Raw genomic sequence first — 27,751 nt, forward strand, 5'->3', positions numbered from 1 at the left:
CAATTCAAAAGCCTAAGTATGAAACTTTTGCAGCATGACTTATCCATATAGTATTGTGCCAAGTCCCTCTGACAGAAGGCACAATGTATGAAGAGCACATTCATGAAAAACAGAAGTCAGTTCTGAAAGGATAAGAGTAACAACCACAAATGGTGGTGGATTATTTTTTTTAATTTGTGTAAGACCTCCCTTTATATTTTCCTCTACCTTCTCCTCCCCTCAAAAAAAAAACAACAAACAAACAGAAAAGACAGAAGCAAAAAAAAAAAACAAAAACCCTACAAAGTAATTTCTATATTCATAAAATGAAAAATTCTCCATGCATGAAAAGTTTTAAGAAGTAATCATGAGCTAAAACAGTTTTTCCACTGGTGTAGGGTTACTTTACAAACTAGATATGAGTAGTCACTACTCCTCAATAATCCATGCATCAGCAACGAACAAAAAACTACATTTTTTTTAAACCCACAAACTTCATTCTCCCTCCCCACTTGAGGTCTAGTGGACTATGTGGCAGTAAAGCTGATCATTTTGTCTAAAGTGCTTGATGAAAGCTGAGAAACTTTAAGACATGATAAATTAATTTGTCAAACTGAAAGTGGAAGAACTACATGATCACATAACACAAGAAAAATTGGACCACTTTCATGTTTTCTTCTTTCACAAGATAGAGCAAAAAGATCCTTCATGGTGAACAGCTCCCTTAAAGTTTATAGAGTTCATAACACACTTTTCCCTACATTTCTGATATATGAAGACATTTGACATAAGTCTCGGGAACAAAATCCCAAAGAAGAAAGTATTATAGCTAAGAAATGAAAATTACACAGCATGTTTTAGTCACTAAAAAAAATCTTTGGGAAAATGCTATTTAGTACTTTCAGTATCTTTAAATGCCCAGGTACTATGCATTTTTACAGTAGAAATGCAAGAGCCTTTGGAACACAGCAATGCTTAGTTTTGTGCGTGTCTTCTCTTATGACATCATCTTTTTCTTACATTCCACTGAGCAAAAGACCATCCCTTCCACTGGCATAAACTTCTGGCCAATTAAACACTTGCTACAACAGGAACATAAGAAACATTCCTCCGTGGCATGCCAATTGAAGTTGTTGTATGTCACACGTTGAACTTCGGGATCTATAGCATTATGACAGCCTTGGCAGATCTGTTTAGAGAAAAAGTCAAACAACAAAAAAAATCACTTAAATGAAGCATGCACAACCTCTCTGAACTCCAACAAAAGATGGAATTCTTAGATGTTTTCAAAGAATACAGACAGGTGTCAAAAGAAGCCTTTGAAGTAAGACTTCAGCTTTTGATTTTTCCTTTATTTTTAAACCACAGTTTCTGACCAAAATGCAGTTGAGAAGAAAAAAAAAAAAACAAAAAACAACAACAACAAAAAAAAACACAACAGAATAAAAATGTACATAAGAAGTCAGCTGCTGCTGGGACTAAGCTTAAGATAGTTATGGTGGTTATGATTTCCCAATGCCCAAAGCAGGATAACAGCTTGTCATGCCGAACACAGATCTTCATATATTAACCCATGCATTTGAAGTTACGAAATATGTTCCTGTGCATTGGCAGCTATAAAGGCGTGCCAAAGAATTAACGGATATTAGAAAGTCTTGGGCGGAATTCATCTTGAGCTCTGGTTGCCAAAGACCTTTTTCTAGATGTCAGGGTAATAGTGTTTTAAGAGAGAAAAGCCTCTCCAGAAGATAATTCCTTACACCTAGCATAGAAAAAGGTATCAGCCACCAGCTGGAGACAACAGTTTTCTTCTCCGTTAACTACTCAAACAGCCTAGATGAAGATTAGACTTAAATCCCAACTAATAGCTAGTTAACTGGTAGAGATGGATGGACTGTCACCTCAGATTAGAGCTCATAACCAAGAACTAGCAACCTTCTGCGATTTTTTGCCTTAATGCAGTGAGTCAGTCTCCTGTGTCACTCATGGGCTTAGAAATACACAGAGAAACAAAGTACTTAGATTGCAGTTGCCATAACAGGCTTTCAGCAAACCAGATGAAGTCATGACCTGCCGGTCACAATGAACTATGATTGACATGAACTAGACATTTCACAGCATTACTCATCTTCACATATTTTACTTCTCCTGTTACACAATCCTGCTTCAACACTGCTAAAATTAAAGATACTTTCTGAACCACTCCCCCACTCCTAAAGTAGCTCTAAGTCAAGTTTATGCATTCACAGAGTACCTGTCTGTTTCTTTTAAAGGGAAAAAGAGATGACCATTTTGGACCTAAACTTATATTGAATTTATATATTTCAAATACTCCCACTCTGGGAAGAAGGTAAGAGTTTCAAGCTCTTCAAGTTCCCTTCCTTCACAGCACTGTGTTGTGTCTGCAAGGATCTTACCGCAGCATGGTTCTTCACGTAGCACGGTTTACAGACTGGCTTGTCATTCACCATTACATAGATTTCTCCAGCCAAAACGCAGTCACAGTCAAAACAGCAGAAGTGTTTCAGATGCCAATTTTGACCTTCCGCTTGAGTATATTCATTGCTGAATATCAGCTATGAGGAAAATACACAAACATTAATAAAGGAAATGCTATTCAAATACTTATATTAAAGCTACCCTCAGGATGTTCTGTAATTTGCAAGGAACTGATGGCTGTTCTCCCATTTCAAATGACTTCAACAAAAGTGAAAGTATGCACTTGTTTGACTGTTTTCCAAAGCCTCTGTTTCATTTATTAAAAGCTAGTAGATACCAAAGACATCAGGAAGGCTGTTCTCTGTGCATTGCTTAAGGTGTAATTTAGTGAGGTGCTCCCCCTAGTGCGCTTCCTGAGCAAACAACTGTGTAACTGGGACTTGATAAAGACTTACTCTCATGTAGTATACCCATACCCTATGCAACCCCCCCCTCCAAAGCCAAAACAAACTATGGAAACTCTTGGAAGCAGTGTCCATATCATTTACAGTTCCTTGCAACTACAATCAGCTAAAACTGATAAGAGGATGTCATACCCCTGTGCTGAAATATTTTAGTAAAGTTTGATTAGCTTTTCAGGACCACAAACTGGTGTGTTGCAACAAAGGGCTGGGATATGTCCTACCTCATCACATCCAGCACAGCGGGGTTTTTCACTGTCACAATAATGTCTTCCACAGTACAGATTGCCATTCTTCCAGAAATAGATCATGTCTACCAGAAGTTCACTGCAGGTGCAACAGACAAAACAAGCTGGGTGCCATAATTTGTCATATCCTGCACGTTCTGCGTAGACAGCTGGGTCACCTTCTTTCATGCTCAGTTTGCAGCGATAGCAGGACTGGAAAGAGGTTATTAAAAATTAAATAACTTTTTGAAGAGTTATGTTTATGGAAATTCCACATTACCTAAACATTTAATCAATCCCACTTGCCCATACTGAACCTACAGTATTGATTTACTTCCACAATCGGATAGTGATGTGACATATGTCATAGCACAGCAATTGTCACATCACGATGATGCATATTATACTGACAGCACTAGTGTTACTTAGATGGATTATTACATTTTGCAATATTCACATTCTTGTGACTACTGTGAATATTTATAAATTTTAATTGCCTGTTGGATTTTTGAGCATGTGACACTCACAGACCATAAGGGGAAGGAGCCTCCATGAAAGGTAACCAAGGAGACCTAGACTAGTATACATAGCAAAACTACAGCCGTGTACTTAGAGGTCATAAGCAAAAAGTAATCAAGCCATATCTGCAGCACTGGTGAGGAAAGATCACAAGTGGTGTCCTGCAGGGATCAGTTCTCTTTAATATCTTTATCAACCATCTGGATGAGGAGATTGAGTACACCCTCAGTAAGCTTGCAAACACCAACTTCAGCATGACTGTTGATCTGTTCAGGGTAAGAGGGCTCCGCAGGAGGATTTGGATAGGCTGGATTGAGGGGCTAAGGCAAAGTGTATGAGGTTCAATAAGGCTAAGTGCCTGGTCCTGCACTTGCACAACCCCATGCAGCACTACAGCATGGGGGAACAGTGGCTGGAAGGCTGCCCAGTCGAAAGGGACCTGGATTTGGTCGATAGCCAGCTGAATATGGGCCAGCAGTGTGCTCAGGTGGCGAACAGCATCTTGCCTTGTATCAGGAACTGTGTGGCCAACAGGATCACGGAGGTGATTGTCCCTCTAGGCTCGGCTCTGGTGAAGCTGCACCTCAAGTACTGTGTTCAGTGTTGGGCCCCTTGCTATAAGGACACTGAGGTGCTTAAGCATGTCCAAAGACGGGCAATGAAGCTGGTGAGGGGTCTAGAGAACAAGTCTTATGAGAAATAGATGAGGGAGCTGGGATTGTTTAGTCTGGAGAAGAGGATGCTCAGGGGAGACCTTATCGCTCTCTACAATTACCATAAAGGAGGCTACAGTGAGGTGGAGAGTCTGTTTTTTCTCCCAAGCATTAAGTGATAAGACAATAGGAAATGGCCTAAGTTACACTAGGGGAGGTTTAGATTGGATATTAGGAAAAGTTTCTTCACTGGAATGGTTATGAAGGATTGCAACAGGCTGCCCAGGGAAGTAGTTGAGTCACCATCCCTGGAGGTCTGCAAAAAACATGTAGGTGTAGTGCTTAGTGCCATGGCTTAATGGTGGACTTTGCAGTGCTAGGTTAAAGGTTGGAACAGATGATCTTAGAGGTCTTTTCCTACCTAAATGTTTCAATGAAAAAAAAAAAAGTTGTGAACATTTGAGAAACTCATTCTGTTTAAAGCTGCATTTTAGGAATGCTAGTCATTTATGGCTATTATACAATATTTTGTGATAAACAATCCTGGAGTGGGAAAGTAATTACGGGAAAGGGACTACGAAGTTTACAGACATTGGAACTATTTCTGCTGTAGCTATGAGTTCATAGCCGACTTTCTGCTCTATACCTGCTTAGAGAAAGGGTTTTGTCATCAAGTCAAAGAACACAGGTGGTTTATGTAATGGAAACAGAAGTTTTAATCTATGGTTTAATCATCAGTCTGGTACATCCTGCACTCCAGCTGGTCTGTGGACTGGGCTGAACATCCTGGAAAGGTTATCTCCAAAATCCACACTATGACAAGTCCAGCCACAAATGCTCTGAGTTTCTGACTGTATGTGTATATGTATGTACACACACACATCCCCACACCTGCTTCAGATGAGCAAATGAAAATATACACAGAAAGACATTAAAAGTGGAGAAAAAATAGGTTATAGAACATATGAAAGCAGAGGTACAAATGTATACGAAACTTTGATTCTTCTTTCTACTACAGACTCTTAATCCAAAATGAGTCAAACAGGTGTAGTCATAGTACGGACCCACATCAGTGCAAGATGATCCATTTACCTATCACTTGCAAAATCCTCACCTAGAAAGCTAAGAGATTAAGATAATTGTTGCTTTTGATGATTTTTTTAATGCAATTGCTAAAACTGAGAATTTATTAAATGTAAAGGTTATTCTGCTGAATACCTGTTTTGTTATTCACCTTTTAATTGTGATAAAATCATTCTTTCAATGAAAAAACACAAAAAGGCAATTATTACAAGTAAGTTTAAATTAGTAGTGGAGACCTGATTTTATTTTATTTTTTAAATCAGGTTTAAACTAATTGCAATCTGTTACAGAATAGTAACGTTTATGGACGTCAAAGTATAGGAGCTTTTGTCACTGACCTGAAGGTCTATCATCAGAAAACAATAGAAGACTGCTTAAAGAACCACTGGAAAGAAACAAGTTTAATGGTACTTCAGTTATCCAACCCTTAGTTTGTGTTCATAATTGGTACCTGAGCCAAGCACAGCAGAATTTTGTTTTGTCAGTATTGCTTTATCAAGGCTGTACTTTTAGAAATATTAATGAAGTTATGTAAAACTAACCTCATTATTTTGTTGAGCTATTACACAGCAGAAATTGGATGTGAATGGGGAAAATACATCTGATTTTGAAAAGAAAATTAGTCAAAGCAGCTCTTATAGTGTTTGGCTTGTTGGAGATGGGAGAGAGAGGTGTTACCTTATTATTACTTAGTTTCATTTAGTTTTAAGCACAATTTGACAAGTGGGCAATTTTGATGCTCTTCTAAGAAAGAAAACAGTGTATCACAAATTAAAATTACACTAAACTCTTCAAGAAGAGAAAAAGTGTAGCAGTCAGTCCATAAGATTATACAACTTCCTGGATTGTTATTCTATAAAAGCCATCTTGCTATTTTTCCAAGCAAACTTTTTTTTTTTTTTTTTTTTTTTTTTTTTTAAATTGAGCATGAAGAAGTCATCTGGGATCTGGGAAGTTATTTACTCCACCATACTAAATATTGTCAGAAACCAGAAGTTCTGAGCAGACATTAACAATGTTTTCCAATTCCCCTTCTTTCTTTCCCTCCCCAGATTTTCCCTATTCCAAACGACCAAATTCACTGAGTTAAAATGACTGAAGAGAACACTCAAAGAGTAATCTACCTTCTTGCTTTGTCTTTTCTTTCTTATACTTACATACTGAGATGCCTTCTGATCTGCTGACTTGTCCTCCATTGCTCCCACAGCAGCTGAGGTGCTTCTGTCACCACTGTTCACGTTATTCTTGTCAGTAGCTTTAGTTTCCACCTCACCAGGAAGCTTGACATCTCCTACACCAAGCGCCTCGGTTTTGTACTTCTTCACAAACTGTTCCATCTGTTTAACTTCATTGGGGGATAGCTCGTGGCACTTTGAAGGATCCTGATCGTGAGCAGGCAGCTGCTTAGCCAACTGCTTCTTCCTGTACTGCGCGCCTTCCGAGCCAGCAACAGGCTGTTTCTCCTTTGGTAGCATCTGCATATACTGTCTAGCCTAAACCAGGAGGAATTAGATATCAGATGCCATTTCAACTATAGACCGATCCTTTCAAGCAAGTGAACGACTAAAATAATTTCTACTGTTTTTAACATGTTTCTGTTGCTAGCAACAAGGTCCTTTATATAAACATTAAGCTATTGAAACACAGTAGATAGAGACAAAATACAGCAGAAGCATTAACTGGCTTCTTCCCAAAGTAAGAAACAGGCTTCCTTTTAAGCTTTTTAAAACATGTACAATATGTAGAGTTATTACTTTTCAGGGTAAGCAATAATTAGTGTTTTACATAGCACTTTGTCTGTTCAAAGCTGTTTAAAACTACTGATTACCAGCACAGCTTTAAGAAGTTGAAGCTGAAACAGCTTGCCTGAGGCACACAGCCCATTGCAGAAATAATTCTAGCAAAGAAAAAAGTGCTCTCATTTTAATAAAGCAAGGACAAGTGTAAAAGTGAGAACAGTAACTAAATGTTAAGTAACAGGGTTACACAAGGTTTGGTTCATTCACTGAAAGAGGCTATTTAGACAGGCAGGTCAGAAATAACTTGATTGCAGCATAGATCACACAACACTGCAGTACAATTAACAATCAAAGCTTGAAAAGCAAAGCAAAAATCCTCAGAAGGCTATCTAACATCTCATCTACTTGAGCTGCAAGAATACTGGAAGAGAGCTCTTCTTTGAGATGTCAACGCTGAACTTGTTCTGACCATATACAGTAAAAGCCATATACAAGACTGCGTTCCCCTTAAATTTGAACTGTGACATAAATTGCTTTGGGACACGTGTGCACACAATTCTAAGCACACACTCCATGCAAATTTTTCAAGTTGACTGAAAGACAGGTTTGAGAAATTGCAGTCCAGAGACCTCAGATAGGATTAAGAGTTATCTACCATTAAAAAAATATTTCCCCAGTTCTCAGGAAGTTCCTCAGAGTAACATACGTACCTGCAAAACTGTACAGGCAAGGCTCAATAAACAGGCACCATGTTTTTAATTTTGAGGAGAAAGAAAAAAAGAAGTAGAGGTACACACAGAAGAACTACAAAAAGCAGATTTCTAGTAAGGTGGACTTCTTTATCTCCCATCAACTCCTGCCTAGAACACAAAGAAAAAGAGGGTCTGACTTACAAGTGTCTGATTCTGAACAGGAGGAGCCCACTCATAAGTCACAGTATTGATGGATATGTTCTTCTTGGCTGGCACTGGGTTAGTCAGTATCATCACGTTACGTTTATACATGGGAATGCCATCATTTTTCAGCTTTGCAATAAGGGTTGTGTATTTCGTGTCTTCAAAGAGTTTTCCCACTTTCCGATCCTCCTCATTGCTTGTGAGAACATCGTGCTCTTCCTGGCCACATTTGCAGTTGCGGCATATTTTTCTGAAATTTACAGAAACAAAGTTATAGTCTCAGCTGCAAACTACATCTCATGCTAGCTGCATGTGCTGCAACAACATCACTGCGAACTCCAAACCTTGTTTTTAGTGCTTTGATAAAGAATATCCTTCAAAGGTGTTTGACAAATTGCAGAGGAACTTGTACATTCTTGTACATTTCTATTGTTATGTTATTTTTCACTGTGATCAGATATAGGTATCAGTCAACTACATTAGTACATTTTAGTAAGGTATTATATCATTTCTTCAATTATGTCACAGTGCTGACCACACACATACATGTCCATGATTACCAAATATCAGATTTGTCATGGGTAGTCACATGACTTATACTGTATGTGCATCAACGTGGCCTCCCCCACCCCTGATCATTTATTTGTGCTCTTAATTTTTTAGGATTCTCTTTATACATTCCAAATGACACACACTATGTGATTTCTCCAGATGCATGATTCTTGGTTATCACAGGGTTACTATGAAGTGGAAACAGAAGTTTCCTGGAAAGGGAAATGAGCATACAGCCATATATACAGTGCAAACAGAACATGATGCGATTAGAGGTCAGCATTTAAAAGAGAAGGTGAGAGAAGAGCGACTAGCTTATATGGATGAAGTATTTCACACAGCTCTGAACCAAGTCAGAGGTACTTTGGTGCATGCTGTGCAGACAATTTTCACAGATAACATCCTTAAAAGGTAGGTTTCACTTACTCAGATAAATGGAAATATCCCTTACGTACAACAAAACACATCAGAACTCCTTTGATTAAGGGACTTTAGATTACCTTAAGCATAACCAAACAATTCACATTTAATACCTTAATTAATTACCTTGGCTCACACAAGCAAGTTCACCATTTATTAATTGGTTTCCTAGAGCATCCACTCAAAACAGTCAGCCATGGTATATGGCAATTAGTGAAGCTGGCTGTTTACCACTGGTTGTTCTTATAACCTGAGAGAACAGATCAACCTTCTGGATCTCTTGAGCCTGAAGGGCAAGCAGTATTTTACCCCATAATTTATTCTTCACATAGTGAATATCATAAAGCTGCTATCTACGAAGCACTTCTCAGCTCTGCTTGCCAAAATCCACCTAACTCTCACATTGTTCTGCAACTTACTACCTGAAGCCTTGAAGACAAGATCCATGCCTTATCTTAAGATATCTAACAGGTACGTGGCAGAAACGTGCCCGTGACTACAGAGGCGATGAGAAAGGGAGGAAGAGGAAGGACGTGCCTATAGCTGGTCACGGGAAGTGATGCACAGCCAGCCCCGAAGCTATGCACTACACCACGCTACCATTTCAGTGAGTGATGGGAACAGCCCCGGTCATGCGATGATACAACCATCGTTTCCTAAGTTACAAAGCCCACTCCAAACAAAAATTAGTCAGTTCTGCTGCCGAAGTGAGTCACTTTGCTCTAAAAACAGCTAGCAAAACAACATCAGGCAAAACAGACTCCTCTTTACAACACAGAAAACTTAGAGATAACTACAAAGTAAAAAAGTTTGATAAAATCTTCAGCATTGGTCTACACAAGTCCCTTAACAAGCTATAGCTTCTATCTATTTAATATGCTAATAAAGCACTTAATATTTAATTTGTTCATATTTTAATGTATAGTCATATGCACACCTTATTAGCAGCTCCCAGTCATACCTTCTCTGAGATCTGACGCTCTCTGGCACCTTCCTTTTTGCAGATTTAGTTCATTATTACAGCAATGATGAACACAGCTCTGCACCCCAGTGTACATACAATTTGAGTTCAAGCAGTTAGGCCACTTGAACAACAGCTTACCAGATATTTTCTCCACTTTTTCAACTTAAGCCTTTAGCAATATAAAGCCCCAGCTTCTGTCTTGCCTCTTCACAGGACATGCGCTAGGTGACCGAACAGACACCCCCAGGCAAACTGCAGTCAGCAAGCAAACTGTGGTCTTGCTATCCAGAACTACCCTGCTTCCAAACCAAAACCCACCGAGAGCAATTCATACGGTTGTGCTACCTGTGTGCTCATGACAGCAGTACGATGGTTTGTCTAGCTCTCCCTGCTCCGTAAAGCATTCACTTACAGAGCAGGAGCAGTGACAGCCTGCAGAGACCAGAGCCACCACCAGTGAGCTGCAGGGGAATTCTTCCCCTCACATTTTTCACAGGTACTAGAAGCACAAGTGCACCTTGGTTTTGCTTATGTTAAGTCCTGAAATAGCATATTTGTTTTCTATTACTTTGAGGTTCTGTTTCTGTTCCCACCTAGGGCAATAACCTGAATCGATTGCTTTTATCTTCAGTCCCACCTTGAAGGCTTAGCATTTCTCACTACTTTCAGTATACCTGGGAGATTTTCTGTTGTGCTGATACTTGGAAAGAATTGAAAACATACAACTTGTTTTCAGCTCCTTCCTGGGCCCCACTGTGCAAGCTGTCTTAAAAAAAAGCTACTGTGGTTTATACTTGCATTAAGAAAGGTCATCTTCCTTACGCTTGCTAATCTTCCCCTACCTCACGCTTACTTACATTAAGAAATTGACTGTGTACATTTCAGTACAATGTTATCTTCTTGCACTTTCAAGGAAAGTATGAATCACTTTTTGCAAGAAGCTGTTACAGGGGCTGCATGACAAGACTAAGTGTGATTGTGCGTTAAAACATGGATTACTGGCATGAGAACTTGTGAATAAGTCTCCGAATGCATAAGGAAGTAGTCCAGAAAGAATTTGGAGAATCCTGAGTCACAACTGGTATCAGTCTGTTCTGGTAGGCTGCAGGAAAAGCCCCGAGGCTGGTGCCATTTCCCTTGCTTCCCAAGGCTCCACTGGATCTCTGCCATATGAAGACATCTGTGCTCTGTTTAACAGCCAAAAAAGGGTTTCCTGTCCCAATTTATAATCCCTTTTCTTGATTAATTCACAGCAGTAAATGTCAACTGGATATCTTCTACACATACAACTCTAATGCAGAGCACTGTCTACAATTTAGCCATACCTTCTTTCTCTAATCTTCCATTTCAGTCCTGTTCATCAGTCACTGTCCCTTGTGTTTTCTTTGACTATGATACAGTTATCTCACTGTAGTGACTACAACACATTACCTTGAATTTAATTTAGACTTTGCAAGTCTGTCTGGTATCTGACACTTAATGTTTAGTGTCAGTGTTAAAGCAAGGACCTCACATCTGCTGGGACACCCAGTTGCTTTTATATATACACAGACAGATTTCAAATTTCTCTCTTTTGATTCTAACTAGAAAAGAGGCAGTGAGACTTTGTTTTCTCCATGTACTTTGTCAATGGTTGATAACGGGGACAGCATAGGGGGAAAAAAATATTTTTCTCTCACTTGAGGGCATTAAGCAGAATCCCTACTGAAGGAGGCATTAGAGACTCCTGCTTATGTGTTTGCAGCTGTCAGGACTTCAGCAGAGGAAGTTCCAACTGTTCCTCCAGTCAAATTTCAGCAGTTTGGTAAGCTTTTCTTATTCAAAACATGGCAGGAAAGGAGGAAGCATGAAAATTCATGGAATTCAAAGTAACGTACCATTATAAGAGACAGATTTTGTGGACTGTGTCTTGCTTCCAGGTCTTGGATGGGTACAAAGAAGGAAAGTAGATTCCATGCTCTCCCCCCAACTCACAGGTCTATGAATTCCCACGTCCTGTATTTCTGCAAATTATAAGGTTCCTTCTACAAAACCAGATGTCACCCAGCCTCCTCTTTTTCAAGGTATTTGTGTATGGAGAGGAAGAATAATTCAGATTGTGACTTTCTACACTGGCTTTGTGGTGACAGAGAGAAGCATCTGCAAGCCCAGAGAAGCTCTCAACAAATACCTGGCAAATCTCAAGGCTTGTGTCCTCCATGCAAAAAGAGTAAGTTCTTCCTATGATTCCTTCTGTTTTCTTGTTATTAACACAGTACTAATTGCACTGGCAATTACTACAGCTACTTGTCTGACAGCCTCAGTATCAGAGAATGCTGAAGCCCACGTCAAGCTCTCTCTGCCTCCCAGGGTTAATGCCTATGCAAAGAAGCCAGTTGCTAACAATAGTCATTCCCAAGCTTATGATTCTTATCTCCAGAAGCTTTTTGACACCTTGACAAGCCATGCCAGATACAATTATCACTTCCTGGTACACAGGGCTAAGATAAATCTGAACATTTCCTCCCTCTTATGAGATCTGAATCCTGCCCCACACTTCCCTCTAGTGGAAAATGCATTTCCAAAGACCAAAGGTTTATACCAGAGCAGTGTCTGACAGGTAGCTTGCCCTGCTAATTTTCTGGAGGCAAGTTTTGCAGTCTGAAGGAAGATTGAACTGAGAAGACATTGTCCTGTTTGTGCTGAACCTGGACAGAAGCATGAGTTTGAAAACAGCTTTAAAAGCAAGAGCTATTAGCACACTGAGATAAAGCAGGTAATTCTTCACCATTTGGTTACCGTTAAGGACTACAACTCTCATTGTACAGATTTGTTTCAGGTGACAACACCGGGATTTTACAGAACTTCAAGATTTAGGAACAAATTTTTGCTAAGGGCTTTGTTTATCATTACTTCTGCAGTAGCCCAAATTAACAGTTCTGCATCTGTATTTGGCCCACCCATAGTGCCAAGAATTATAGCACAAAATACTTAAAGACTTCAATGTATCAGAAGATTATTTTTCAAACACAACCAATATAGAGAAGAATGGTGTAGTGACTCCATATAAAACTTTGCTAACAGATTGGCATACTCTGATTTTTTTTGGGTGTACTTTCCAGTTTGACATCCCAAAGGCAGAACTGAGCCTGTTCTGTGCAGAAATGCAGGGAAGTTACACCTATCTCTGAGAGGTACACCAGAGTTTTCATACATGAGATGAGAGAACAAGAATTTCATGACCTGCTGAAGCACTTCAGCTCCATCCACGAGAGGGCACTGTCACCCTTACACAGACAAGAGCAATGAGTAAAGCCTACCCATGCTGTAGCACACGTGCAAATAAAACTGCTGCCTCAGCTACTGTACTGGGTCTGGCTGGCATGGAGTTTGCTTTCTTCCTAGTGCCCCTGCGTTGCTGTGGTTTGGATTTGTGGATAAAACCTTGGTAGCACCTGCTATTGTTGAGCATTGCTTGTACTTCCTTTCTTATTCTGCTTCCTCCTCTGCAAGTAAGGTATGGGTGGGCAGCAAGCTAGGAAAGGACATGGGGTGGGGAAGGGAATGCTACACCAGGACACTAAATAAACAGGCGTTCAGAATCCATCCCTTTCTGTTCCTGCAATGAACTCCTGGAATCCCTGCATCATGCAAAACATTAAACAGTTTTCAAAGGAAAAATATACTACACAAAATTGATTTCAGACTTCAGATTCACACCCTGTCCCAGTAGCAGATCCAGTGGAGAAGAGCTACCTTCCAACCCAGTCTAGAATTGCCTTAACTACCCAACTTTTAATATACAACATTTGTCCAACACCTAGAAGCATTTCCAGCCACCTTGCTGCTTGGATTATCCTATGTCTCTTCAATCCACAAATTAAAACTTCAACCCAAACTGAACAGCTACTGTTTTCATGTCTTCTTACTTGCTTTTTAATACACTGCCATCTACAGGCTCTCACTTTCTAAGAGCAGAAGTAAGGCAGTGAAATAAGAAAAAACATACAAAAAAATCCTCCAAGCATACACACATGAGCAGACATGTTCTGATTTGGCAAATATGCTATTATGTGACTATATCACTTCAGACATTTTATTTCTGTTATCTTTAATTCTTCCCTGTTGAAGAATAAACTAGGAATTAGAAGGTCTCAGTAGTGGGAACTAAAAATAGGAGGATAAAGAATGATCAGAAGAAAAAGTTATTTGGACTTTTTTTTTTTTGCCACAAGTCCCATCTTGCAATTCCCCATCTATTGAACTGGCCCTAAACAAAAATCTTTTTCTCAAGTAGTACAGGACTTCTCTCATGTAAGCATGGATAAACAATGCATTAACTTCTGCAAGATTTGTATTCTGTTTCACTGAGTTACCTGTGCACATACACATTAACCATGTTCTATTTTTCTACTACCTCTACACAAGCCCTTTCTGTGTATACAGAAAACCCTCTTTACATAAATTACTTATTTCTTATACCTTTAGACAACAGATTTTATCTGTCAGTGTATTACCACTTCTTGTTCAAGGCTGTTATTTGTAAGTTGCTTCCATAGCTACATATTCCAAATACATAACTGAGAAGCTATATGCTCATCAACTTCCAACAGGCTTTTGCTGTGGGCTGCCTGGTTATTTGCTAAATTTAGTCTCAGCTGCAAAGCCTCCTAGACCCCACCTGCACCTGATGCCACTCTCGTTATGTTGTAAAGGCTACAGTTAAAAAAAGATCATAAAATAAAAACCTATCATGGATGCAGTTATGACTGTAGTGAAATAGCACTGGTGGAAGGCAATTGCTTTCATTAGGTAGCACACGCTAGTGCCAATAACAATCATTCATGTTTGTCCTTTGTAGGTTTTTCACTTTGAAACTTTTTTTAAAATCAGAATCACTAAGCTACATCTTAAAGCGCATCCAGTATGATCTGCGAACTGAGCCTAGTCAGAGTTACTGAGTTGTTAAGGTTTCAGTAAGACAAGCAAAGTCTTAAGGAAAAAAAAGTCTTCTACAGAAGTAATGGCATAGACTGCTGAAGGTCTATCTACTGCAAATATCATCAGCTCTTACTGTTTTAGGAGCAGTGCCTTCTCCAAGGTGAAGATCTAACTTCTTTGAAATGTAATCCCCTCATCCCCTTCCACGTAATTTGCAGATGTCTACTAAGTTTCAATTTCTTTTAAACACAGACAATTTTACCTATGTCTCCATTCAAAGCTCATGTATTTGATCAGAAGCTGGGAAAGCATTTTGTTATGGGGATGAAGCACTCTTCTTCCCTGTCATCTCTTTTACAGTAGAGATAAAGATGTGTTTACAAACCTAGAGTAAATGCTTCAGTAGCATTACACTGACTTCAGTGCAGGCAAGATGTACATTCATAAGTGTTTATCTACTTGAACACTGTTGCATCGCCAATGAGAAACTAGCTCTGAACCTAGATGTTCTTTAAAATACTTGAATAGCTTAATGGGAAAAGAGAACAAAACCAGGTAGTATGCATTTGCAGACATGAGCCAAGATCTGTAGTGCTCAGCCACTTACCTCCAAAAATGAAGCTCAAATCCTTCACACTTATCCTTGCATTTTAAGCAGGGGGCACCAAATCCTTGCTCGTGGCCCAAGCCCATCTGTTTAAACATCAACAAGAAAACTACTGTCAGCTTCAAAAGTTATGCTGCATGAACCATCTCACCGCTTCCTTTATAGTCACAATCCACAACTAAAGCAGAACGTGAAGCATTTGACTAAACTGACATCAGGACAGCATTTTAGGGTCTACACACCCTTTTATCTTCTCTACCTAGAAAAGTAACATCATTTGCACCAGCCTGTTTACAGGGCTGAACTAGGAAACAAGCACACTCTGCAGCCCTGACTTAGGTCTGTGGCATTGCAACCATAGTGCGAGGCCGTAAAACCAAGCCAGAATACATTTAATCCAGCTGTCAGGACAAAGTGATCTGCAATATATGACTTGACAAAATACAAGAGATAAAGTAATAAACATATTCTACTTCTGTATCAATAACCTGAGTATCAGATAGGAATAAAGAAAACATTTAAGTGATTAGTCTCATATTCCCGAAGATATTTGAAACTACTCTTGACAGTGACAGAGACCAGAACATACCTTCCACAAATATATTTCAGCTGGACTAATACCAACTTACTTTCCAATGCGAAAGACAAACAGCACAGTTAGTGAGTAAAATTACCATAAATGATATGCAGAGAGTTTCACGGTGAAGAGATTAAAAGGGCATATAACCAATTCATAATGTAGAGGAACTATGAGAGCATATAAAAACCAGTGCATAATAAAGGCCAACTATTCACACAATATATCAATGTATTAGCAAATTTAAATGGGTAATAGCTCTTGAAAGTTTGAAGTGAAAAATAGACACCAAGCACCATAACTTAAGCATCTATATAGCACATACTAAATTTAAAATGCCTTACTCCAGCTCACCAAACCTTTGGGAAACATCACTCTTAAATCAGAGTGATTAAGGGCCATGGAGCTGTGGTCACGGCTGAGTGTATAGGTTGACAGCCAAGAGGCAGAGGGTAACCAGTCCCCATGCTCCCACCCACTGCTTCCAGACATGAGGAACGCTTCCAGTTACCTGTGGGTATAATCAGTGGGAAGGACAGTAACTGTGAAGGAGACAGCTCACCTCCAGTCTGGCATGACTTACTAGGATAGGAAAGTGAGCTAGACACTCATTAACACTAGCACTTATCTTAGTTCTGACAACAGCAACATAATGCATTAATTTGATGTGGTGACACTGTTTTATTTATTTATTTATTAACTAAAAAGATTGCAATTTAATCTGAGAAATGTATGATGATATAAACAGTTTATCTTTCAACTTGCTTCTGTCCAAAATGAATGAACAGATTACTTGCAAACCCTTGCTCAGGTGAAAGCACGTGGTAAATAAAATGCAGGGATGACAATGGTTTCAGTCACTTTGCAGTTTGAAGGATCACTGCCTCTATAGCAATTAGAGATCCCTTAGGAAGCTACAAAACCTTACTGCAGATTATGGGCTATTTAGGGAAAAGTACTTTGGCAACTATTCAGCTACTGCTTGCAACTTCAGGGATAAGAAAGGAAGAAATAACTTTGTGTCCCTCTGTTTATCTGAAGAAGAAATACAAGCCTATGCTGATCACAGTAATATTTTTATCAGCCTAAGGGCTCAAGAAGTTCGCACAACAGAGGAACTAACCTGAAACCAGATCAGTAAACATCTGAAACATATATAACTTTAAAGATGAAGTAGTTCTTTTTCCATTAACTACATTTTTGTCAGTATTGGAATATAAAGCTAACATGTTAATAAAAATTTGTCTCCACTGCACGTGTTTATTCCTTTCATCTGGAAGCCATAGATCTGTAACATGCACACTGCACATCAGAAAACAAGGAAGTGCTCTTGTCAAGTCAGATACATACTGAACAAAGTGGGGGCCAGGATGTTCTCTGAAGAGGAAGCCAAAACAACATAAAACAACTGTGGTTGTTGTTTGTTGTTGTTGCTTATTTTTAAGGATATTTTTTAATTATCATCCTTAAAATCTGTTTAACTTGAAATGTGCAATTGCCTTCACAAAAATGTAAAGACTTTATTAACTAGCTACTACTCCAAACTAGCAGTAACCCTTTATGCTTGGTCTCTCACCTCCTTTAAAAAAAGGGGGGGAGAAGAGGAATAACAATGATTTTATATAGCATTATAACAAGGCTTAGAAACCTGGGATCACTACCATATGGAGAGCACAGTACACAGAAATAGCCTTAACATTTCAAGAATTCCCCAAACACGATCAGAAACGCAAGCAAGAGAACAAGAATGATTTTCACGAGTGAATTGTTTCCAAGCCTCGTAACACTTTCAGGCTAAAAATAAGTAAATTAAGTAGAGGTGATTTGTAAATTAAATACAAGCAATGTGTGGTGCCTAAGTACTCTACCCAAAACACACTCCGTCTCCCAAGTAAGCTGACAGCAGCCAGCCAGGCTGCTTGCATCTTCAAAACCATCTCTCAACGCTGATTTCTTCAGCAATAAAGAAATCAGCTTCCGGGTTCCCTCCCCAGCAATAAAAAGCACATCATTAAAGAGATACTTAAGCAATTTGAGGCACATAAACTGAATTAGCAACCAAAACAGACTTGTTCTCATTCTCTTCCTCAGTTTGCTGAGGAATACGTTGTAGTGGCTTTACATGGCAAGGTTTTGTTAGCAGGGGGCCATAAGGGTGGCTTCTGTGAGATGAATCCAGAAAATGCCCCATGTTAGATAAGGGGCCTGCAGCTGGCCAGAACCAATCCAGTAAGTGATGTTATTTGTGCTTCTGGGAGAGCAGATTGGAGAAAGGAGAACAACAAACAAACAAACAAAAAAAAAACACTGCACAACAGCAGATGGGAGAGCCAGGAGCGAGAACCAGCCCTGCAGCCCCCCAGGTCAGTGCAGCAGGAGGGCAGGAGGTGTTCCAGGAACGCAGCAAAAGCTCCCCTGCGGCCTGTGGAGAGGCCCCTGGTGGAGCAGGCTGTCCCCCTGCAGCCCATGGGTCCCACATGGAGCAGATCTCCACGCTGCAGCCCCCCCATGGGTGGAGGAGCCCCCGGTGGAGCAGGTGGCTGTGGCCTGGAGGAGGCTGCGGCCCATGGAGAGCCCCCACAGGAGCAGGCCCCGGGCCGGAGCTGCAGCACATGGAGAGGAGCCCATGCAGGAGCAGGGGGTCTGGGGGATGCTGATGCCCGTGGGGGACCCGTGCTGGAGCAGTTTGCTCCTGGAGGATGGACCCTGTGGTACGGAGCCGTGGGGGAGCAGTTTTTGAAGAGCTGTTGAGCAATCTCCTGATCCTGATCTCAAGGCTTGAGCCTTTTGCACTGTATTTTCTCCCTCTTTCCCTTTGGGGAGAGAGAGTGAGAGCACAGCTATAGGCTCAGCTGCCTACCTCAGTAAAGCCATCACATACATGGCAGGATGGCCTTTCCAGGTGACATCTGGTCACTATACAGAAAAGGTTTAGCCTAGAAGCAGAGCACATTCAGAACTGAATTAGACACTACTCCACATACACTCGCAGACTCTGCCTTTGCTCACAGGGAGAAACCAGGTGGCCACTTGCCAAAAGTGGTATGGATATTAAATAACAGTTGTAGACAGCTTTTTGAGTTCTGACTCCATACCTAAACAGCCGGTGTGTGTCAAACATTCTTCTACAGTGCCATAGCACGATCTGTTTCAGTTGTAAGGAAACAGCCGCCTCAAAAGTGACAGTTTCTTTTCAGTAGCTGATTCTGCTAAAATTCAGGAAATTCAGAGAGCCTGAGGTGAGGTGTTTCATCACTGCTGCTGCCCACGTTTACTCCCCATGCCTTCCAAAGGGGGGGGGGCTGGCTCTGTGCTGAAGCACCCAGAAATACAGAGCACACTAAGCATGCACCAGAAGGGGAATGCGTATCTGAAAACAGGATGGAATCAGTTTTCCCCATAAATGGGAGTATGGGAGAAGGAGACAGATAGGTCAGCTGAAATGCTGCCAGAAGAAGGTTCCTACTGCCATTAATTTTCATTTTACAGAAAAAGCTATCTAAGACCATCTGGTATGACTAACACAGCCAACTTAAGTAGTCTGGAAATGGAAGATAAATAACTGACATCGTCGATTGCGTGCTGCTTTCATGATTAAATAGTTCTCAAAGGTAAAGAAATTTATGTAGTTACAGCAAATTGAGAGTAGCTGCAAATCTGCTCTATTTCAGTTTAGACTAGAACCTAGTATGAGAAGTTGACTAACTTCACATTACAGCCATAGGTGGAAGCTTACTGTCATCTTGAGCTCAAGGGGTCCAATTCAAGTGTCTAATAATTTGTTCACACGGGTAAGAGAAACATGGCAGTTGGTATAAAGTAGTCAAAGCCTGGATTTTCTGAAGTGATTGATTAAGTGAAGTGGTTACCTTTATTGAACATGATCAAGAACTGAAGTCCAAGAGATCCCTTTCCCCACCCCTAGGCAAGTTAAATCCTCCAAACGTTAGTCTGGCTTCTTTGCCATTTTAGAATACTGTTTTCAGAATTTGTATTCCTCTAAGAGTTGTGGACTTCAAGGAGCATGAGAAGACATGAGTATCTCCTTACATAGGATGCAAAAAGGCCCCAAAGCATGGACACAAGTAGCCATGCATGTAAAGGTAGATGACCAGTTTAATCTGATACAACTGGAATTGTACTTTGATAGTTATAGTTTCTGCTACATGGGGAGGTTACCAGTAAGTCTGTATAACAAATTTGTTCCTATGCAGAATGAACTGTGTCACCATTCATTCATTGCGTTTTTTTGTTGTTGTTGTTGTTTTTTTAGAATTATCTTTAATTAGTTAAATCAGAGCAATGCCACAAAACTCAGTACTATTGTTTTTCCTGTAATTATCAAAGATAAGCCCTAAGAAGCCTCGGATGAATTAAAATATAAACTCACAGCAGTAGTTTTTAAAGCTTGCATATACTTGCTTTTAAGGATGATAGATTATTTCAAGTTGAAAGGGTTCTCTGGAGGTCATCCAACTGCCCAGGAAAGAGGCGGTACAATTAAATCAGTTTTGGCAAGACTTGGTCCATTTTGCAGATTCACCAACCTATTACAATGCTGGACCACACAAGAGAGTCTGTATGTTTAATCTGAATTTCTCCTGTTGCAGCTTCTGTCTACTTTCTCATATTATCACTGCACAGTTACTACAGTCTGATTCTGTGTTTTCTATTTCCTCCCACTAATTAGCTAGACACAAGTGGTACCAAGAGTATTCTGACAAAATTCCCCTGGAAGTCTGGAATTATTTTAGCAGTTATTATTTAAAAGTCATCATACTCCAAATACAGCCTTCAAATAATGCTGTCTGCACAGAACTTCCTGTCTGTTTCAAGAGGAAACACTGAGGTACAGTGGTAAGAAGGTAGGAGAGGAAGCTGTAAGAAAATGGAGAAGCTCAACTTGACGTTTCTAAGTCTCTCTCCCACATTTCTTTTACGCCCTCTGAGCCTTGGCAAAAGAGCAGAGCTAACCAGGGGATTGCTTCTTCATCCTCTCTCCCCAGGACAGATCTCCTGCATCACCTGGCAGACGCTTGTCTTTCACCTTGCCATGGACAGTACTTTACAGCACAATAATCTCTGCAGAAGAACACAAGTAATTCTACTGTTTGAGACCTCTCCTGAATTTGAAAGGTTGTGGCTATATAGTGAGAGTTGTCATTAGCACACTTCAATAACTAACAGTGGGGCAGAAAACAGACCTAAATAATCTTTCCTATCCTTTTTGCAGCTTTCCCTTCTGCTCTTGAGCATTCCAAGAACAGAAGTGAAGAGAATTCTCCTAAAGTCATTCTTGACTTTACTATAAAATCCCAGGGCTCACCTGGTCCAAAGATTACCTAGCTTTTAACTCATTCAATTGGTAGTGGGGCCACATAAGATGGTGTTTCCCATCTCCAATACAGACTTGGGGGAAAAAACAAAACAAACTGTAGAGCACAACAGGAGAGATGATTTCTAACAGACTCTAATGTAGCTTAGGAACTTTCAAAAAAGTCAAGGTTAAAGCCAAGCATTGGGGGTGGGAGGGAAAGACACTAAGAACAAAACCACATTAGAATGCAATCTTGGGTTGTGCATGCTTTATTGATGGAAACTGATCTTGCATTTGTGTAATCCATAGCTGCAGGTATCTTTGGTTGGGAAACAAAACAAATTGGAATTTGAAATAGGCTACAGCATTTCACTTCGCTCTTTTCTTTTTAAAGCTTATTTCTTGTAATTCCAAAATTGAAAGGACAAAACAAACATGCTTTTATGAGACAGCATCGTCCAAATATGACTTCTAAGAGCACCGTATGAGAACAGAGGAAAAAAAATTAGTGAAGAGAAATATCCCATGGACCTTTCTATATTTGTTATTTCTTAACATGCCTAATTTTAATTGATGACAAGACTATTCTAAATGTGTATTTAAAAAAAATAGATCTAGGGAAAAGTTGACCAGGATTTTGATGCAGAAGCTCTTGTAAGGAAGTCTATTTGCACAGAAAGAAGGATGCCAAAAAGTGCCTGCATCCAAGAAAAACATTTGAAAGATACTCTGAGAAGAACAAACAGAAGTGTAAATCAAGAGGCTACAACAGACTACGACAGTATACAAGCACTAAGATTTTTTTTCTATTGTGATGTGTTTAGCTGAATATCAAACAGCACAGAGTATAAATATTTAAGACACTGCTACAGTCTACTGTCAAAAGACTAACAGCTACTAAAGATCTCAAGTAGATAGAAAATAAGTACTGTTTATTCACAAAGTCCTGTATTGTGCTAAGCTTGAGTGCAGTTGACAGGCACTGTAACACAGTGTCTACAAATCCCCAGTAAGCACCATTCATCACCCAGTGCTCGGAGCAAACTCAGTTACTGCCCTTCCTCTGGTGCTCACCCCTATGCTTCCTGGAAGGACTGGGCTTCAGAGAATGGGTCAATAGGAAAAGCTAACCCACTGCAAGAACACAGGTCACCATCACCTGTTACTTCCAGCCTTACATAGCTTAGTGGCTTATGATAACCTCCAGAACAAGAAATGTTGAGTACCTTAAAGCTCCCCACAAATAACTTCTTATAATAGATAATTTTGCTATTATGACTCCCAGGTTCAAAGCCTCTTCTGAATTACGCTGCAGAGATGTATCTGTCATCTTGCTTAGAAGAGGGTGTAGTAACTGACAAAGTATTTGTTTTCATAACACGTGTGTATTTTGCTCTGAAATCAGTGCTCTCGCTCAGCTGCATCTTCTAATAAAAAGCAGACCTGCAAATCTACCCCAGTTCAAGCCAATGCTTTCAGAATCAGAAGCTAGATAGTCTCAGACTGAAAGCAAGGCACAAAGGGAGAGGTAAACTTAAAAACAAACAGACCAGAGATGTAAATATAAATGTGTCTGTTTAACACTATATCTTACTGTATAAGTATTATACTTCATAATATGTATTTCCCGTGCACCCCATGGCACCTGTGAGCTTTACACTTCCTAGGAAGAAATCTTTAATTTGCAGAACATGTTCACTGTATTTCCTTGAGGTGAAAAGAATGCATTTTTAGCAATAAAATCTTGTTCGTGATTACTACTTGCATTATTTTTTATCTGGAGGAAATCAAACTTTTTTTTTTCCAGGAACACTTGCAGAAACAGCTCGTTATGCTTTTAATGACAGAATGTCATAATTTAAAGCATGCTAGTTTTCCATCTCACTACTTATATTTGCCTTGTGCTTACACCAGGCAAAGAAGTTTTACCTGATCCTACAAGTCAGGCAGTCCTGCATCCAAGTTGTTCTTGGCTTGCTCTCCAAGCATTTAATATTCAAACACCTGGGGAGTACTCTCACCAAAGGAAAAAAAAACAAAAAGTTAAAGTTTAATTTAACCTTGTTGTCTTTGTTACTTTTATGTCAGTCCTGGATATCAGCTTGGCAAAGGCCTGCATTTATACAGGTATTACAGGCAACAATTCATATCAACACAATATTGGCACTTTTCCCTGCCAAGTCTAAGGGTGAAAAAAAAAAAAATGCACAAGGAAACCACAACAGGAAGTACTTGCTCCATTTTTTTGTTAAACGAACTTAACCAGTTCTTCTCATATCTCCATACTTGCTTTCATACTTCTCCTCATAGGCAAATAAGTTCATATGTAGATTTTTTCCCCCTTGATTTTACTACACTTAAGAAACAGTGAAAAAAGCCTTGTATCATGGGTTTCCACAGCAGTAACACCAAAACAAACAGTGATGTCAGCAGGAAGTGTAACTCAACAGATATTACTAAATCATGCTTCGTAAAAGATGACAAAGTTGACTTTGCTCCTATGCATACTTAACTCATTCATTTATCAGAGAGCATTACAGCTGTTTACTTAGTGATGTCTACAGAATTCTGTTTGGTTTTCCACAATAACAGAACAGTCACACACACAGGGTGAACTGCACAGACATACCACACTTGAGAACAGTTGTATCTCTTCCCCTAAACTCCTTAGCCCCCTTCCCGTAACAGAGTTCTTTTTACAAAGCAAGCATTATACCCTGAAAGCTTGTACAGAGCAGACTCCATGACAGATTCTTATTCTGCCTAGTAAGGCATGAGACCATGCTGCCAGCAGGACCGTGACCTACTGATTCATTTTAAGAAGTTCACTGAGGTGAAAGACAGGGCAAAAATCCAGACTAGTTGAACTTTGTTCTAACAGGGTCTCCAAGAAAGCATTAAATCTTCATTTTTCCTATACCCCCTAAAGTGAAGTTCAAGAACACAGTGTATATTGTATTTGGGAGAAATAGTGGTCTGTTTGCTGCACAAGTACTTTCCGAACTATGGCTACTGTTCTCAGGCATGTTTTCTGTTGTACAAAGTTATCTTCATGCTCCTAAAAACAAAACAACAAATTCAGTTCATTCTAAGGAAAAGAGTGTACAGTTAGCCTAGAACTCCCCTTCATCTTTATACTATAAGAGTAAGGAATTAGACAATGTTTACATCATAGCTAAAAAAGCTGCCATGCAGCTGTGCTTTTCCTACATTATTCACTGCTAGATGTATGTCAGAGTTCTTATTTTGTGTCTAAGACGCATGGCAACCAGACTGCTTCCAAACGTTACAGATTAATCTCTATATGTGGGTATACATGTGTTCTCCATATATTCTCTATCCTGAAAATTCAACCCCAAATCTTTATTTTTTTTTTTCTGTGGCTGTCCAGAACCCAGGATTCATACCAAAGGGACATCAGTTGACAAGCAGACTTACCTCCTCCAGCCACTTGTGAGGACAGTAAGTGGAGTTTTACAGCACAAAGAAGAACCAAAACAGAAGAAGTTAAATTAGAAGTCTGAGCTCAAGCAATCCCATCTTTAGATTCCTCATAGCCAAACACTTAAGAGAGGTATGTTACACAGGACTGCTGTTTTTCTTCTCACATGACAGCAAAATATATGATTTATTTACAGATAAAACAATAGGTTTCAAAGTGTGGTAGGTGAGGCAGTAGTTCCTCCTGCAGAAAGACAGGCAAGTTGTTTCAGCTCTATTGCTCTGCTGGAGGGGAAGCAATGCCTGCCAGATCAACTGCGCTAGATTTGTTATCAGGAAAAAAAAAAAAGCAATTGATGTGAACACTGAAAATAGATTTTCCTGAGACTTTTTTCTAAGTGTGAGGATTTTTTGTACAATCCCAGACATCTAGATAAAAACACACTATTCACATATTTGCACATCTTTCTCCAGAATGTTAAGAACCCCTTGAAAGCCAACAGCAGTTGTCCAAAGGGCCAGTGTAGAAGCACACAGCTGAAGAATAGACTCAAGAACTATTGACACTTGAAGTCTTAGAAATGTCACCTTAGCAACTTCATCTGGAAGTTTTCTAGAAGCAGAAAGAGTCTTTTATACTACTCAGTTATAATGGAACAGTTGTGGGTGGGGGAAGAAGCTGTTTTGTTACGGAATCAGCTGGGTGAACCTCCAACCACACCCTCCTTCACTGGGCACTCAGTTCCCTTTGTTCTGCTGAATCCAGGGGTTATCAAACAGCAGTTTCTACATTCCCATTTTTGTGTTTGGGGAGTAATGGAGCAGCAATGCATTTAGTAACAGTGAGGCAATTCCTGCTTTCCTCTGTTCAGTCTTAGAAACTCCTGCCCACCAGGAATTTTATTTTTTTTTCCTTCAGATTTTATAAAAGAACTCTAGTTATTTCTCTCCACGGTGCAGAAAGATGGAGGTAGGAACCCTGACCTGTGGTTAAATAATCCTCTGCTGCAGGTGGACAAAGAAATCTGATGAGGCCATCTCTACCTCAAGAGAGGCTTCTCTCAGAGTGGCTTGCTGTCTTTCATAAACTTGACTGAAAGCTTCCCAAAATACTCTCCCACCTTCCAAGAGAGATGGAAGTTGACAGAAAACAGGAGAGATGTAAAAGTTAAGGAAACAAACAAGGATCAAATGGAGGTTAGGAGATGTAGACTGAAGACATGTAGCTAATGCATAGTTGATGTGAAGTATTATTCTTTCATTCCAGAATACAAAATCTGAAGAAGCTCTGATTAAGTAAGTATCAGCAATAAACAAACAAAAAAAAAGGATTTATTAAAGAACATAATGTTACATTGGAAAGCTTGCTTGTTCATCTTGATGCTGACACAGATCATTGTCTATTCTTTTGGAAAATAAGCTTCACCTACATTATAAAGGGGAAAGAACTTGATAAGGAGAGGGGAACATGGGAGAAGACACAAAGAATAAAAGTGGTTTTCTGAACGTACATATTACAGAAATTAAGCAATCATGAAGGTCTTTACTAATGCTGCTAAAAAATGTTTTATGATGTAAAGCTGAATAGAAAATACAAGTTATTTTCTATAAACAGAGCTGTACTCGTTTCTTTTGTTGCACCAGCTTCTACATCTGTTGAGGTGCATTCGGAAAGTCTTTGAAGTTGATGGAAGAATGAAAGGCGACTGAAGAAAAATAAGACAAGAATAGTCAAATAGACTTTCAACACACATGACTGTCCAATAATTACACTGCAATTTAAAACATACATTCATCTGCTGTAAGTTCCTTCAACCCAGGATTCTATTATCAGCAGAACTTCATCGATATTTCACACCACCTCTTTACTTTCACTTGAGATTAAGAAATTCTGAGCAGGAATGCTACATCTTCCACAAGCACACACCTCTCCCAGAGTTCAAACAACTCCCAGTGAACAAGCTCTGTCATGCCATTGCTCAGAGAAAGCTGTAACTCCAGGCTAACCTGCTTCAGCAGGGTTCAACCCTGAGGTAACCGATAGCCTTCCATGCCGTACAGCTACTTCGGTGTCTGAGCCAGTTCCTAGTTTGTAAGTTGGAACAGCCATACAGGTATATGTGAAAGAGCATATGTACACTTAAAAAGTTACTACACTTCAACATAACTTGGAAACAAAGTCATGTACATCAGTGAACTGTGTATTTCAGAAGATTAATTTTCACATACCCACAAGGGTACATGTGGGTATATTTCACATACCGACAACGGTATATGAAAATCATACCCACAAGGGTGTATGAAAGGGTACAGATTTAACCCATGTACATGGCTCCTTCTACTTTCACAGCCTCTGTTACAAAATTTTGCTGAAGTGCTTCTTAGAAGAGAACTGCTTTACTTCGTTTATCACATTTAATTCGCAGCAGCACCGAAGCACAGACTCAGAGGTGTGCCCTGATGAGCTCAGTGCTACACTGGGGGTTTTAAATAGCGAGTTTTGGAGCAAGACCTGGTACAACTGGATTACACAGCAGTTTCTGCCACTTACCCTTCACCGCTTGCCGGTCTGACCCCAAACCAACTACTCAATGCCTCTCAAAGGGGCACAAAGAAGGCAAAGAGACGCCCCACTTCCTAGGCGGAGGGCTGGCGATGCTTATCGGTGACACACCAGCTCGGAGCCAGCTCCAGGGCCCGGCACTGCGGGCACACCCCCAGGCCGGGCACGTCCCCATGTCCCCAGCCCCCCCGGGGACCCCCACCCACCTGCGGACCCCTCCCCGCGCCCTCAACCGGAGGCGGGCGGCCACGGGGCGCGATCCCCGCCCTTACCTTCTTCACTTTGCTCTCCAAGTCCATGCTGCTGCTGCCGCCGCCTGTCCGGACACGCCGCGCCTGTCGCGATCCCGAGGCTGTCGCGACTCCGCCGCCGCCGCCGCGCTCCAAACTTCCGC

The 27,751-nt window shown here is 40.2% G+C and overlaps 1 protein-coding gene across 1 annotated transcript; it reads right to left on the reverse strand.

Moving 5' to 3' along the window:
* Positions 1 to 284: 284 nt before the first annotated feature.
* TES (testin LIM domain protein) lies at positions 285 to 27,751 on the reverse strand. The gene is made up of 7 exons (XM_032207759.1): positions 27,630 to 27,751; positions 15,460 to 15,545; positions 7,994 to 8,246; positions 6,519 to 6,854; positions 3,104 to 3,319; positions 2,397 to 2,555; positions 285 to 1,168 (listed from the first exon to the last, which is right to left on the reverse strand). The coding sequence occupies exons 1-7, from the start codon at positions 27,654 to 27,656 to the stop codon at positions 977 to 979; spliced, it is 1,269 nt and encodes a 422-aa protein (XP_032063650.1). The 5' UTR covers positions 27,657 to 27,751; the 3' UTR covers positions 285 to 976.

The sequence above is a fragment of the Aythya fuligula genome, chromosome 1, assembly GCF_009819795.1.
Source record: "Aythya fuligula isolate bAytFul2 chromosome 1, bAytFul2.pri, whole genome shotgun sequence".
Classification (NCBI taxonomy): Eukaryota; Metazoa; Chordata; class Aves; order Anseriformes; family Anatidae; genus Aythya; species Aythya fuligula.

Coding starts and splice junctions, on each gene's coding strand:
- TES (XM_032207759.1), bottom strand. CDS start 27,656: ATGGACTTGGAGAGCAAAGTGAAGAAG. Junction 3,320..6,518: donor ATCAGAAGGCATCTCAGTAT/GTAAGTATAAGA, acceptor ACCTCTTTCCAG/TCCTGCTATCGCTGCAAACT. Junction 1,169..2,396: donor ACGTGAAGAACCATGCTGCG/GTAAGATCCTTG, acceptor TTCTCTAAACAG/ATCTGCCAAGGCTGTCATAA.